The sequence below is a fragment of the Acomys minous genome (assembly GCF_964271855.1).
Source record: "Acomys minous genome assembly, chromosome: 13".
Lineage (NCBI taxonomy): Eukaryota > Metazoa > Chordata > Mammalia > Rodentia > Muridae > Acomys > Acomys minous.
In genome coordinates, this window is record NC_140495.1 from 79,797,894 (window position 1) to 79,814,000 (window position 16,107).

The window sequence follows — 16,107 nt, forward strand, 5'->3', positions numbered from 1 at the left end:
GTCTGGGTGTGGCTATTTAGTGTAACCTGATAGCCTCGTGCTTTAAATGGCTTTCTCTAGAAGCTAACTTTTTTTCTGTAATCACTACTAACTTTTTAAAGAAAAGGTATTTTCTTGTTTTGAGGCTTTGGGCCTCAAACACCATTATCCTACTTTCTGGTGTAAAATAACCATGTAGTCTGATTCACTGTGTCAGCCACCGGACTTAGCCACTGTTATTTACACTCCCTCACTCAAATCATCATCACCTTGTGTTTATAGACAGGAGGGCAGGCGCTCTACCATTAATGATGCATCCGTCCTGCAGCACCCTCTGCTGGCCAAAGGGTGGATTGGCTGCTGACACCGTTGCTTCTGCAGACCTGTCCTGCTGTGTCCATTTCATCTCATTTCTTTGAGGAAACAAGTAGAAGCTGGCCGGGTGTGGTGGTGCACACATTTATTCCCAGCACTCAGGGAGGCAGAGGCAGGTGGATCTCTGGGAGTTCCAGCCTGGTCTACAGAGTGAGTCTAGGATAGTCAGGGCTACACAGAGAAACCCTGCCTGGAAAACCAAAGCAAAAAAACCCAAGTAGGGAACATACACAAGTAGAACAGCAAAGTTTAAACTCACTCATGTCCCTGTTGCTCCTCCCAATTTTGCAGCTGTTTTCACCTTATTTTGTGTCCTTAGCTACTTGTGCTGTGAGCTTTCAAACTGTCATCATCATCAGATAGATGGGCTTGAGAGGTACAGCCGTTTGTCAGGATTGGTCATTTAAAATGGCAAGTGTATGGCATGGCATCCAAGTCCTGCTGGGTTTTGCAGCTCATCATATTCTATTGCTTCCATTGGTTAGTAAATTCTTCCCTATTTTCCAGTTTCAAAATGGAACTCGGGCTGCAGAGATGGTTCATTGGTTAAGCATACTGTTGGCTCTTGCAGAGGACCCTGGTCGATCCCCAGACTCCACATGGCGGCGTACAACTGTCTGTACCATCAGTCCCAGGGGATCCAGTGATCCAGTGCTCTCCAAAGACACAGGCCTATGTTTAGGCAAAACACACAGGCACATAAAATAATAATTTTTTTAATGAAATAAAATGGAACTTTGCAAGAGTTGATCACTTCTCTCTCTCCTCTCTCCCCTGCCCCCCGCACGCCCCCCCCCCCCAGAATGGAAAGGAATCAGGGGCCGACAACATTGAGAACCTAAGGAGACTTTGTGCACTTTTTATATTTAAGAAGCTGGTAATGAGTGAGGTGACAGGAAATACCGTTAACAGGGAGCCTAGTGACAGGCATCAAGTCTGCTGGCAGGAAGCTTTGCCTCAGGTGGGGACTGCACGCTATAGAGACTAGCATTTCAGTACAGGAAGCTCAGCTCAATAATGCCTCTGCTGAGGTAACAATCCATATAGATCATTGTCTTTGGTAAGGAAAATGTCTACACCCTAATAAAAACAGAGTCCCGAATGGTTCGTTTCAAAATAGATGTGGACTTAGTGCCCCATCAGCACCATTTCGTCTTACTTAGAACATATTCTGTTACAGGAAGATGATCACAGGCCAGCCTTAAGGAACAAGAGAGGGATCAAATGAAGGGCTCTGTGTCTAATGGTAGAAAAAGAATGCCAATTCTAGACAGCTCAGTGAGATGGATTCTTTTAATTACTGAAGGCAGTACAAATTGACGTAACTTATAAAAATTTAGAAATATGTTTCTAGGCCATGAACCCATTAATGGAACTGTATACAAAGAAGACCAAGAACAGAATAAAACTCTATGGACATAAATGTGTTGTAGTCATAGCAACAAGCTGAAACCACCCAACCGTCCACGGAGGAGTGGTTGGGTGAGCACACTGTGCTCCCGCTGCACATGGGACTTCAAGGCAGGACACAGAGAAGGCAGTGACCCTGGAGAAATGTCTCTGCAGCTAGGTGGGCATGAAGCTTCTCAGCGGTAACATGAAGGCGGCCTCCTCACATTTTGTCATGCGTCCACACACCTAGAAATACGTGTCATGAGATGGATAAAGAAACAGATGCCCCCAAAGATGGAGAACATGCACGGTGGAGTCCTGATGTGTTTCCTTGTATCCTTCTAGGCACACTGTGTGGTGTGAGTACACTGTCCCAGGGGCTGGGCTTCATTCACACTGGTGTGAGTGCACTGCCCCAGGGGTTGGGAGGCTTCATTCACACTGTGGTGTGAGTGCACTGCTCCAGGTGCTAGGCGCTGAGTTCACACTGTGGTGGGACACTGCACTGCCCTGGGGTCTGGGTAATCTGTTCACACTAGTGTGAGCGAGGTGCATCTGTGCTGAAGTCAAGGAAAAAGCAGTGGTACTTTTTATCCGTTTTAAAATTTTTCCCCACACACTCTATGCATCTTCAGAAGTTAAATACACAGTGCTAGAGTCCAATTCAAGATGGGAATACTGTCCAAAACTTCAAAGTAGGGGACTGAAATATTTCTGGTTTTAAGTGTTACTTTGTGCATCTGTCGTCACTGGAATAATTTGTCATCTGAAATAACTGTCAGCGTCAAGTAAGGGGTTATGCCTAACATACAGCCCTAGTTGTTTAAAATGGTAGTTCTTTTTCCGCATCTTTTGTAAGGGCCTATGGATTTGAAGACTAGTTGAACTTGCCGTCAGCATTCTGCAGGTTTTTGGCCCCGGCTCCTTTGGAGTGCTCTAACAGTCTAATGGCCTTGTCAGAGTTGTCAATGTTCCTCAGCAGGGTCTCTAATCGTCTCTTGATTTTCTTCTGATCTTCAAGAGCGCAGCCAATTACTATCGATTGAAATTTTTGGTCAACTGGCCCAGCTGGCACCTCAGACGAACACGCGCTGTAGAGTGACATGAGGTGGCTCTTGGCGTTTCCCAGGTCATCCAGGAACTTGCTGACCACCTCGTCTATAATCTTCGTGGCGTGCTTTAAGGATTCCTCCTGCTGCGGGTTTCGAATTGTTTCCACCGAGACCTCAACGGTGAGGGTTCGTCCCATCAGACGGTTTGCAGTGAGGTTTAATTCCTCTCTCTCTCCTAAACACAAAACGCCAGTCAGTACGAGGCGAACCTCCCAGTCAGCAGTGCCACGGCATGCACTTGTGGCTCCCTTTATTTTCTACAAGCACTTCTGTGAGTTGTTTAAAGGTAAAAGCCAAACTACAGCATACAAGAAGAACTGTGAAAGTGGGTCACAGAGAATGCCTTGCCCTGGGGGGGTCTTCACACTGGCTGGCTAGCATCCCGAGTCTGTACGTCCATACAAGGCAGAAGCATCTAGAGCTGGGAAGGAAATCAAGTTGAGAGCAAGCAGAGTTTACCTAGGAGGATGGCTAGGGCTCAAGATGGGGGGGACAGTGGAGGCTCCCTGCTGCGTATAGAATGTACCAGTCTCTCAGAACACACTCCACCCACTTTCAACTAGGAAGTAGCAGTGTTTGGAAATGGAAGACCAGTGGGCTCCCCAGCTAGCAGGCTGGCCCGGGGCGAGGCCATTGCCAGCATGGTGGAAGCTGTGGTGGCCGTGAGATTTACACAAAACCATTGCCAACTCCTTTCTTTTCCTGGTCCAGAATGCCCCCAATCACTGGTCCTTTGCCACAGTGACAAAGAGACCCACTGTGGGTGGACAAGCACTTTGGGTCTCAGAGTTCAGCTGCTTATGTGCACAGCTCTGTGACCCACCACGGTCAGCGGCCCCTTCCTCCCAGGGCTGCTGTACTTCTCCGATGACCACGGCCCTGCATTTGCCGGTATGGGGGTGGGGAGCATCCTGAGACAGTGACCACCACAGCAGCCGGACAGGATAGGACAGGACAGGACAGGACAGGACAGGGGCAGCTGTACTACATCCAAAGCCAGGCAAGCACCTGCCTGCCTGCCTGCCGAGTCGCTGGGGAAGGCGCCCCGGGACAGTACTCACCGTCACTAATTTGCCTCATGTCCTGGCTGTTCTGGATACTGTGGATCATCTCCAGAAGGATTTCTTTTTCTTGTTCAACAGCAGTAGCCGCGTCTCTCAAAGCTTCAACCCTGTGTGAATCGGCAAAACAAAACAGCCGTTATGGGGACAGTGTCCAGCCTATACATTTTCCTCAGCTGCCATTTCAATCAGCTCGCGTTTAAAGGACAGGTAAGAAATTACTTAGTTGCCAGGTGAGGTGATTCACGCCTTTAATCTCTCTGAGTTTTGGGCCAGCCCTGTCTGCAGAGTGAATTCCCGGCCAGGCAGGGATGTACAGAGAAACCCGGTCTCAGGAAGAAAATAAAAGGCATTACTTTAAACAAACAGTGGCTCACGCCTTTAATCCCAGCACTCAGGAGGCAGAGGCAGGTGGATCGCTGTGAGTTCGAGGCCAGCCTGGTCTACAAAGTGAGTCCAGGACAGCCAAGGCTACACAGAGAGACCCTGTCTCGAAACAACAACAACAAAAGCTTCCCGAGGTGTTTCTGTTTCGTCAAAGGCAGGCCTAGAACTTGCAGCAATCCTCCTGACTCAGTGATGGGCAGCAAGCATGAGCCACTCCCTCTGGCTCCTCTGTTTGCTGAGCTGTTTCCTTTCCTTCACAAGGCAGTGTTAAAGTCCATGTACATCTATGTGCACTTCTTCTTTAGAAATCTGTATTTGGACATCTGCATTTTAAATTTGCACCTGCCTCTGTCTCTCTTTCCAGCTTACTCCCCAGAGCCACCGCTGCGGCTAGTGAGTGCTGCACTCTGTGCCAAGTGTAGCTCTGTCTAATTCTCTTCACTCTCGCCACTCAGAGACCTCAACTCAACTCCATGTTCACGACATTACCTCCTTCCTGGCCAGACAGGACAACTGTGTCCTGGGAGCTTTGTTCAGGAAGGCCTCACTGAACAGATACCCTCTTAACTAAGTTACCCAGGGTGCCCTGTGCTCTGCTTCAGCCTCAAACCTCTGAGAACACCTGCATTTGTTGGCCTACCCATATGAGAGCCTTGCCTTACTTTATTAATGTCTTGTTTACTTTATTAAAAATTATTGTAAGTGCCTGAGAGTTGTAGCTACATGAGCATAAGTGCACTATATACGTGACAGCGGAGGACAGAATTGGGCATTGAGTCCCCTGGGGCTGGAGGTAGAGATGGTTATGATGGGTGCTGGGAACCGAACCAGGTCCTCCACAGCAGCAGCCAGTGCTCTTAACCACTGAGCCATCTCTCAAGATCAAGACAGGGTTTCACAGTGTAACACAGGCTGGCCTTCCTGACCCTGGTTCCCGAAGGATAGGAAGAGGTCCCAATTTATTGTGGCTTTGCCTTGTGGCTTATAGTATTGAGGTTTTAAACTGCTTTTCTCACATTCTGGTCATAATATTTTCCTGTATTCTATTCTATTTGCAGTTTTACCTTGCTGGTATTTAGTTCTCCAGTCCACTAGAATACACTCTGACATTAGGGAATAACCAATCAGCCATTTTCCTTAAAATTCTTTACCCTGAATGCTGTGTTAACTACCCTGTGCCTTTGAAACCTCTCCCGTCAGTGTGCTCGCTGCCCTCACCCATGCCTGTTTGACAGAATCATAGGCTTTGCACCATGCAATAATTGGTAGAAAAGTCTCCCCCAAAATCTTTTGTAAAGATAATGTAGATATTTATTTACATTTATTCCTTCATATAAACTGTATGTTTGATTTTTTTTTAAAAATGGGGAGGGGATTTGACATCCTTTTTGACAATGTAATTTAATTTCATTTATTTCAGCTTTATGTAGTCTTTGTTTGGTTTTGGTTTACTTTTGAGACAGGGTTTCTCTGTGTAGCCTTGGCTGTCCTGGACTCGCTTTGTAGATCAGGCTGGCCTCAAACTCACAGAGATCCGCCTGCCTCTGCCTCCCTGAGTGCTGGGATTACAGGCGTGCACCACAACACCTGGCTCTCTAGTCAATTATTACTGGCTTGACACGCGTTTCTTAACAAGTTACAGTGACCACATTTCCAGCATTTGTAGAGAAACAGTGACAGATGGCCGCAGAACATGAGGCCATGGGCAGGCCTTCTAACCCAGATCACTAGTGGAAGCGGCCAGGGAGAGGACAGTTTCACCAACCTTTTATTACACTCCTCAGTCCCATGCCTTCCCATTCTCATCCTATCCGCATGTCCCCCACCTGTCAAACCCCAAAATAGCATGTAGCTAGTAGGTGTGACATACTGCATGTCTCTAAGAGCCAGTAAAAACAGGCAAGAACTGTATGTACAAACCTGGCTGAAAACAAACAGCATTAAAGCGTGGGGGTGGGGGGATGGGGGGGAGGGGAGGGGAGGCTTCTTCCAGCGCCATTGTTCTACAGCAGTGTCCTCCGACAGATAAATGCACTCGGTAGGTAAGAAAGAGGCCCAGCTGGCACTAATGTGAAATGTTTATAATTAGAAACTCTAATTATGACTCCAGTGTTTAGAGAAACGATGCACAGATGCTGAAAGACCAGATTATGTTCCAGCACTTGAATGCTGTTCTAAAAAGGGTTCGTTTACAGTAATCAGTTATGGCAGTAAGTTTGTGGAGTTAATAAAACAGATTAAAAAGGAAACATCCTAAGGGAAAAAAAAACACCTTTTATCTGTGTATTTAAAAAACGCTATTTTGAGATTGGGATGTAGCTTTGCCTGATAGAATGTGCTTAGATTTGTAAAGCCTTGAGTTTGATCTCCAGTAGAGAAAGACAGACTGATTGTGGGGTGGGGGAGCTTTTTTTTTTTTTTTTTGAGAGTTCCCTTTACATAATAGAAGATGCCAGAGCAATATACATATCTATCTATAATTATATATTTATCATGGGCCTTTCATTTGCTGTTCTTGCTTTGTAAAACATTCTTCCTGACACAGACCGGGTACTCAAGCAGGGCAGGAACCTGGAGGCAGGAGCTGATACAGAGGCCACAAGAGTGTTGCTCTACTGCCTTGCTCCCCCACGGCTTGCTCAGCCTGCTATCATATAGAAGCCAGGACCGGCAGCCTAGGCATGGCACCATCCTCAGTGGGATGGCTTCTTTCACCTGAATCACTGAAAGCCCTGAGGCAGCTGTTCTCAACCTGTGGGTCATGACCCCTTTGGGGATCAAACAACCCTTTCTTGGGTCAGCCAACAGAAAAAAAAACCAAACAAACAGGTATTTGCATTAGAAATCACAACAGTAGCAAAATTACAGTTCTATTGTTGGGAGTCACCACAACATGAAGAACTGTCTTACATGGTGGCAGCATTAGGAAGGCTGAGAACCGCAGCTCTAAAGGCTTTCTTGCCTACAGCTTGATTGAGAGTCCCTCTTTCCAAGTTTACTTTAAAACTAGCCAGGGCAGCACTGCTCTTTTGTTTTACAGCCGGCCTCCCCTCCCTCACTCCCTTCTTTTTGAGATAGGACCCCCATGTATCTCAGACTGACTTGGAACACACTTGAACCTCTGATCCTCCTGCATGCTGGGATTACAGACACATACCATCCTGGGTCATCAGTACTGGGGATAAAAACCAGGCCTTCATGTGCACGAAGCCAGGATGCTTCATTGTCTAGCTTGCCTAAATTACATTTGCAACAATATTGCTCTACTTTAACTCAACTCCCAGGACTTGGTCTATATGGCTCTCCCACTGGGTTGAGATTAGTGACTGAGCCTTAAGTGAATACTGCCTGCCTCCTTTTCTCTTCATTTCTTACGAAGCTGGGCTAGACATATATAAACACACAATCTTAATAAATCCCTGTGACAACTTTTCTCTTGTTGGCAAGGGGCAGTTCTGTGTGGACTGGGGTCCAAGGAACAATTAGTTACATGTCCAAATTGGGAAAGAACACATTCCCGACAACACAGCTGACTAGGTGTGGAGGAGCTTCTAGAAAACGTCACATCACCCTAAGAAGGGTTTGGCAAAGACAGTGTAGTAAGAATTTTCGTAAGAATAAAACTGGAGCACCCTGACATAGAAACCCTGTGATGAAGAAGAAGAAAGAAGAAGAAGAAGAAGAGGAGGAGGAGGAGGAGGAGGAGGAAAAGAAGAAGAAGAAGAAGAAGAAGAAGAAGAAGAAGAAGAAGAAGAAGAAGAAGAAGAAGAAGAAGAAGAAGAAAAACAAAAAACTGGAGCATCCTCACCTGGTCCCCAGCACTCAAGCATCTCATGAGCCTGCCGCGGTGGTGGAAGGCTCTAAAATGGAAGAAGGAGGGCGGGTGCCAGCAGCTGTCCCTAAACAGCAGTTTACAAAGCTGAAAACTCTGGGAGCCACCACCCACTTGCTGTGTGAGGAGCTATGGCTGACTTCGCTGAAATATCCTCACCTGAGACACCAATGATAAAGAGACCCCAGCTGCGGCCGAACAAAGCAGGAGCAGAGTTTAACACGGTGACTGGCAGCTGAGAAATTCAGCATGAGTCAACCGATACGCATGATGTCAGCGCACGCTGGTTTCAGGGCAGTTATTCTATACTTAACTTTCACGAACACGAGCTCATTTGTTAACAATAAAAACGTGTGCTTTCATAAACAGGGAAACGGCAAATGCTCCTCTCGGTGGGCTTATGTGAAAAGGACTTTTTCTAAAACATGTTCGTAAACTCACAGAGCAGGCTGCATGTGGAGACCCTGGCATCTGCTGCAATTGCTAATATTGTCAGGAATTAGTTTTCCCAGTCACCAAAATGTTACTTTTCACTCACTGTCAGTGTTCAGAACCACTCAGCAGAGCGTAAGACTAAGACAAGGCCCCTAGTCCCTCAGTTCCCCCCCAACCCCCAAAACCAGGTCTCATGTACTGCAGACTGGCCCAGAACTCACTATGTAGCCCAGGATGGCTTTGAACTTGTGATCCTCTTGTCTCTAGGATTTGGTTACAGGCATGCACCACCATGTTGGCTTTCTGAAGCTGGAGATCAAGCCTAGGGCTTTGAACATGCCAGACAAAAACCCTAGCAACACAGCCCAGCGCTCTCATTACCCAAAGATAATAGCGCACTTCTCTCTCAAGGGTTTTATGAGACTCAAAGCACAGTGTACATGAAAAGTGTTCTTTTAAATTACAGACTGTTACTGCAAACTAAACTTGCTTTGTGAGTCCCGGAACACTGGCGCATCCTAGCAGGAACCTTCAGCAAGGGAACGGCTCGTTGCCCTGGCCCCTCGCTGGCTGAGTGGACTGGAAAAGTTCTAATCACTGTCCATCAGTTTTGGGAAATGCTGCGTGAACAGCCTGTCTCCGAATCCTACCTTCCTTCTTCCTCTGCCTAGCTCCAAAGCCCTTGAAAAGCTTTTATTTTATTTTATTTAAAAAAAAAATTTTTTTTTTAATTTTAAAAGCAGGGTTTGTCTGTGCTGGCTGTGTTTGGCTGTCCTGGAACTCGCTTTGTAGACCAGGCTGGCCTTGAACTCACAGGGATCGCCCTGCCTCGGCCTCCTGGGGTGCTGGGATTAAGGGCGAGCAGCACCATGCCAGGCTGAACAGCTTCTTTATCACTCACAGCTTCTAGAAGCTACTCAATATTTCATATATTTACTGAATTAAGTGTTAAATTGATTCTCTTCCCTTTTAGTAAAATCATATTCATTCATACGTCAACAGGACAGTTTGAGAGGTGATGTTCAACGCTAGGACACGTGGTGTGAATCTGAGCGGCCAGTCTTCCTGTGATCATATGATCATATGTGAAGTCCACCGCTCTACACTGCAGCTTGAGGCATGTTGTGTATATCTGAGCTTCAATTTTTCATCTGTAACTCCTAAAGAGCCACAAGGCCTAGAATACAGATAGACGCTAACATGCATTATTTGTAGACTAGGCTAACCACTAAAAAGTAATAATAAGTAAGGTATCTAACCATGGCGAGTGCAGAATCCCCATAGAACCGGTCATGAAACGTTAAGAAAGGATAGGATTCTCTCTTAAGAGGAAGCACCAAAGAAGAGGGGATGTAGGCTTTTTGTTTTTGTTTTTTAATGTAAGATAGTTTAGTTTATGCTATACGCTATTAGAAGAAAATGGCAATCCTTTAACAGCTTGTAAAACAGTGCTGGACATTTTAAAGTACTTCAGACATCCCAGAGGTCGGTTCATGCTCCGGACATAAAGCCTTGGGTGTGGTTTCAGATGCACGAGGGACAAGTAAATCCACACAATCGAGTGGAACATGGGAACCAGCTTCAGAGCAGTGTTTTGTTTTGCCCCTGCACTCGCTGCTTTACTCACAGATGTACACACACTAAGGAAGCTAGGACAGGGAAATCACACCAACTTTTCAATATCACCTCTTTCATGTATCTACATTTTAAAAGTCTAACTTGTAATAGTGCTCTGTGGCACTGTTCAGGTGGCTTCTGAGAAGAGCCCCCCAGACCTTCAGGCAGCTCTGCACCTCGCTCTATTCCTTCACACCTTCTGACACACTTAGTTGTTGAGTGTGCATTACATTTTTCAGGGAGGAACAAAACTTACGGAAATCTGTAGTTACTGGTAAAGGCCTTGAACCATTAAACGGAGTCCCCGGCAGCACAACTGTTATTTAAGTAACTATTCAGTCCCTTCTGTGCAGTAGTCAGAATTCCTTTTACATTGATCAGACAATAAACCCCGGACTTTCAAGAGACCTCCAGGCGGGGAGGGAGTACCGAGCACACCGAGGGGTTAATTCAGGTTTCAGGACAATGACTCAGCTTGAAGAAGTGTACCAACTTCCTGAACCCTTTCATGGGGCAAAAATCTGAGCAGTTGAGACTATCCTGTCAAAAGTCAGAGCCTACTTCACGGAGGGAAGAATCCCTTCTCAGACGTCCCAGAGGTCTCAGAGGGTTCTGGCTTCTCTAGTCGCTACTCAGGAGGCTGTGAAAATTTTCTCACCTTCTGTTTGTTCTCTTAATAGTAACAATACTGAGTGTCTCACTTGTGACAAATACTGCTTGCATTTTTCTGAGCAAACACACTTCTGCGTGTTTGGTGGATGAATGGAGGGAGGCAGACCCACACAAGGCTCTTTGGCTCATATTCTTTTACTTATGCTGAACCTGGAGAAAACTAGGGAACACAGTGTTCGCAGTTTCAGGAGACTCGGGATGTCTTGCTAAGATGTTCATCGAACAACACCTATGCACAAACAAAACTTGCACAACTCTGGGGACTTTAGCGTTTCCATCAGATACATAAGGTCTCACAGTGTTAGAGGCAACAAAGAATTCGCAGCATTCGCTAGTATTTACTATTTAGAAATTTTACTACAAGGCTGATCCTGTGAATCATAGGCAGGCAGTGTGGCTCCTGCCTTTCCTGTTTTCTGTCCTGTGACCTGGCACTTCCAAGGTGTCACCAGTGTCTTCTAAATGCACAACAAATACGGACAGGCTGCGGAGGGCATTGCACGTGGTTAGGAGAATGAAGGACCGTATCCAACTTCGGCCCTTCCACTGCCCCTCCGTGAGTCTAATTCTCGCTGGCAGCGAGAGGGGCAGCTTTGGATCTCCTTCTGACTCTTGTGTTGGTTTGGGGCAAAAAAACTTATTACAATGGGGTGGGGGCACGCGGCAAACTGCCGCCTCCCCGCCCCCCTCCCTGCCCCAACCTATCCCTCCCAGTAGCGTTACTGGAACCAAGAAAGTTAAAGGCAGCGCGGAGCACGCGGAAGGTCCTGGAAGTTCTGCAGGCCGCGCTCACCCAGGCGGGGGAGGAGAGCCCACCTTAAGCGTGCCCCGCGCCCCGCGCCCCGCGCCCCACGCCCGGGCGCCCTCACCGGAGCTCCAGCTGGTCCAGGCTCTCCAGCAGGCGGCTGGAGCGGTCCGCCATGGACGAAGAGCGGCAGAAGCGGCCCTCGTGGGCCTTGGCGCTGATCTTCGCTTGGGCCATGAGCACCGGGGGTCCGCGCGCGTCCGCGGGCAGCAGTGGCGCGGGCCGCACGTCACCGTCACCGCGGGCGCCGCTGACGCGGACGGCACCGCCCCCACCCCCACCCCCCGGAGGCCGCGCGGCCAAACAAGGGCAAGCGCTGGCGCAGCCGCCTGCACGCGGGTGGGGGACCCTGCCCCGGCGCCTGCAGCCTGTCCAGCACCAGCTTCTGCTAATTCTCCCAGCACCCACGATTCACAGCAAGGACTGAATCAGTGCAGCCGGTGGTGTGGGGAGAAGAGGGCTCCTTTGGAGAAAACAATTCAGTATGCCTACGGGCAGTCTTTGCTAGTCCGACCTGTCCGGTTACCAGGCGGGCTCTGGAGTGTTCTGGGAAAGCCTGGACAACGCGGTGCTCCAAATAAGGAGAAGCCAAGTGCGATGATTCTATCTAGCCTTCCCAGTTAAAGGATTATTACTTTCACGCTCAACTTATTTAAGTCCTCTGTGAATAATATTTAACAGGCTCCTATGTCAGAAGCTGTAGAGGTCAGTAAGGGATGGAGTAGGGCTGAAATTTAAAGCTGTGTCTATGTGAAGATGTGTTGTCCTCTAAATGCACAGGGCACAGAAAATGGGAAACAAGTTCATTTACAGCTTTTGCTCAGAACTCAAAGCCATTAGACAGCTGGACCCTTACGTACGGCTGGCTTCTAGTCTAACCATTTTAAATACTAGTGAACAGTGGGTTATCTGGCATCATTAAACACTGTCGTTTACCACACAAACGTTAAATTTGAACATTTTCTTCAAAGTCTAAGTTTGGGCAGGTCTCAAGTGTAATGCCAGCTCTTATTGGATTATGTTACTTGGGTCAGAGTGAATTTAAGGAAGGCTAGGCTGGGTAGCTTTTGTAAGCACCTGTCTTAGTTTAAAACACACACACACACACACACACACACACACACTGGGGGTGGGGAGGGCTGCAACCTAGCTCTGTGGTACAGCATCTGCCTCTATGTTCTTGGTTAGCAACTAAACAAGACAGATGTGGTGGTCTTAGGTGTGGCCTTGCTGGAGGAAGCGTATCATTGTGGGCAGGTTTCAAAAGACTCAAACTATTCCTAGTGTCTCCCTGCCTCCTGCTTGGTTTTATTTCTATTTTGGTTTTTTGAGTTTTTCTGTGTAGCCTAGAACTCTGGAACTCACTCTGTAGACCAGGCTGGTCTCAAACTCAGAGATCCACTTGCCAGTGCCTCCTGAGTGCTGGGATTAAAGGTGTTGACACCACCTGGCCTGCTTGGGTTTGAGATGTCTGCTGCCATCATGGACTCAGACCCTCTGTAACTAAGCCCGATGAAACACTTTAATGTTGTGTCACAAGTGAGCATGCATAGAAGCATTGCCGGACTACTTTAATCTGCTACGTTTATGCTCCTGCCTCATAATGTTTCTACTCCCCAAGGAGACCCACACTGTAAACTAACCTGGGCCCATGGGGGCTCTGAGACTGAACCATCAACCAAAGAGCATGCATGGGCTGAACCTAGACGCCTACACATTTGTAGCTTGGCCATCATCTGGGTCCCCTAACAATGGGAGCAGGGACTATCTCTGACTCTGCTGCCTGCATTTGGATCCTTTCCCCTGTAGCTGGCTGGGCTGCCTTATTTGGCCTCAGTGGGAGAGGATGCACTTAGCCCTGCTGCAACTTGATGTGCCTTGGTGGGTTGTTGGTACCTATGGGGGCCATCCTTTCCCTGAGAAGGGGAAATGGGGAGAGGGAGTGAGGGTCGGACTGGGAGGAGGCTTTGATCAGTCTATGAAGTGATTAACAATGGGGAAAATGCATCTACTCTTCACTTTGTAAATTATGACCTTAATCTGAGCATGCGTAGGAAGTTCCTATATGAGTAGGTATAGGCTCCCTGAATAACACCCCCCCTTGCCTGATACAGGTTGCAAAATTTTTTAAAAGATTTACATATATAGTGTTCTGCCTGCATGTATGCCTGCACACCAGAAGAGTGCACCAGATCTCATTATAGATGGTTATGAGCCACCATGTGGTTGCTGGGAATTGAACTCAGGACCTCTGGAAGAGCAGACAGCAGAGGAGCTCTTAACATCTGAACCATCTCTACAGCGACGCCCCCCCCCCCCCCCCCGGCCCCAGCTGCAAATCTTTTGTCATCTTCATCTTGGCTGTGCTTCGTGTGATAATTCTCAGGCACCTAGACTATAATCACCTGGACGCTTTCACTGTCCTATCCTAGATTACTAAGTCCCAGTTCTACCATGACAATACATCATGACTTGTCCAATCTCACCATCACCTGGTCATCTTCACCTGGATGACTGCAGAGCCCCATCCGCTCCCCGTGCACCTACGCTGCCTCCCGCGTGCCCTCAAAACAGCATTCACACACACAAGACTGACGTAAACCTGCCAAAACCTGCAGTGGCTTATCACAGAGCAAACAAAGCAAACACCGTTTCTCTTGAGGGTGTGCGATTTTCGCAAAATTATAAACCAAACTACAAGTCAGGGACCACCTTGCATGTTTTTTTGCATGACTCATTCCTTCGCCTTCTTCAAATTTTTGTTTAAGTTCACTTATCAGTGAAATGTCCTCTGAATGTTGTTAAGAACACCGTCTGAGCTGAGCACAGTGAGTGCACATCTGTAAGCAGCAAGCAGAAGGCTGAGGCAAGAGGACCGCAAATTGGAGGCTAACCTAAGCTACACAGCAAGGCGCTGGCTCAAAAGTGCACTGCACCAGGTTTTCTGATCCCCAGTACTGCAGGTAAGCCTAGTTCCTCCCCTTCTTCACTTACCACATTGTCCCTAATAAGTAATGTGCTTGCTTATTACCTAATACTATCCACATAGCCATTCTGCATGTCTGAGCAGTAGCGGGACAGAAGCACTTATGATTATTGTCACATATCATGTACTTCAAGCAGTTACTGACACTTGGTAGATACATAATAGTTTGTGAACAACTGAATTAGTGATGGAATAAAAAAGTTATCAATATTAAAAATACTTGATAATAATCTATAATTGTTATTAATGATTGCTGTCTAAACTGAAGTTATGAAGCAGTTTTATATTTTAAGTCATTTAGTGAGTAGAATTAGTCAGTGGGGGCTGGAGAGATGGCTCAGTTGTGAAGAGCACTGACTGCCCTTCTGGAGGACGCAGGTTCAAATCCTAGCAAATACATCACAGCTCACAGCTGATCTGACACTCTCACACAGACAAAACAACAATGCACATAAAATAAAAAATACAAGGGCTGGAGAGATGGCTTAGAGGTTAAGTGTACTGACTGCTCTTCCAGAGGTTCTGAGTTCAATCCCCAGCAACCATACGGTGGCTCACAACCATCTGTAATGAGATGTGGTGCCTTCTACTGGGAATACATGCAGGCAAAACATTGTAACATGATAAAGAAATCTTTTTTTAAAAAATGTGAGTGGTTCTTGATCCACATCTGCCTAGCTGCAAGCTCCTGGAAATGTGTTTAAGATCAAGTGTAAGGACTACCTTTTATAGCCTTGCTTGACACTTTAACATAAAATGTCAAAACACCCTGGGATGCAAAGTGACACCATCTTAAAAACAAAAACAGGACTAAGACTGAGCATGTAGGTGAGGAGGGATGGAGCTACGACCAGGACGTAAATTGAATAAATAAAAAAAGATAAATATTTTTTTAAAAGATGTGAACACAAAAAAGTTATGGAAATTATATTGTTTGAATCTTTTCTTTTAGCCATTATAAACAACAAATGAAATATTTTTGTCTTCCAAAAAACAAAACAAAACAACAACAACAACACAAAAGAAGAATAAAAATAAACCACAGTCTGGTTGAATTTGCAATATGAGTAACAAAATCTCAAGTTATAATATCTATTTAAAAAAATCTAAGCAGAGCTCAGGGTGGTGGCAAACCCCTGGAGGCCCCATTTTCAGGAAGCTGTGAGGACAATGATAGTTGGAGACCATTCTAGGCGCTCTCTAGCTCCTCCAAAACAGCCCAAGGAACATAGTAAGATATTCTGGAAAAAAAGAAAGCAGACGGACAAACTGAAGCATGCAGGCGGAGAGCAGCATTGCTTTTAAAGCAGCACCTGGGATTGAAGATCTGCCCTCAAGTATCCTAGGCAAGGACTTTACCACCAATATATATATATACACACCTCAAAAAGTGACATAAAAAAAAAAAAGACTTCTAGTATGAATCAAAAAGGCCAGAAATTCTATTTCATACT

The 16,107-nt window shown here is 46.6% G+C and overlaps 1 protein-coding gene across 1 annotated transcript; it reads right to left on the bottom strand.

Annotated features, from left to right (window-relative positions):
- Nucleotides 1-1,633: 1,633 nt before the first annotated feature.
- BAG2 (BAG cochaperone 2) lies at nucleotides 1,634-12,224 on the bottom strand. The gene is made up of 3 exons (XM_084753505.1): nucleotides 11,732-12,224; nucleotides 3,920-4,029; nucleotides 1,634-3,033 (listed from the first exon to the last, which is right to left on the bottom strand). The coding sequence occupies exons 1-3, from the start codon at nucleotides 11,842-11,844 to the stop codon at nucleotides 2,624-2,626; spliced, it is 633 nt and encodes a 210-aa protein (XP_084609631.1). The 5' UTR covers nucleotides 11,845-12,224; the 3' UTR covers nucleotides 1,634-2,623.
- Nucleotides 12,225-16,107: the final 3,883 nt, after the last annotated feature.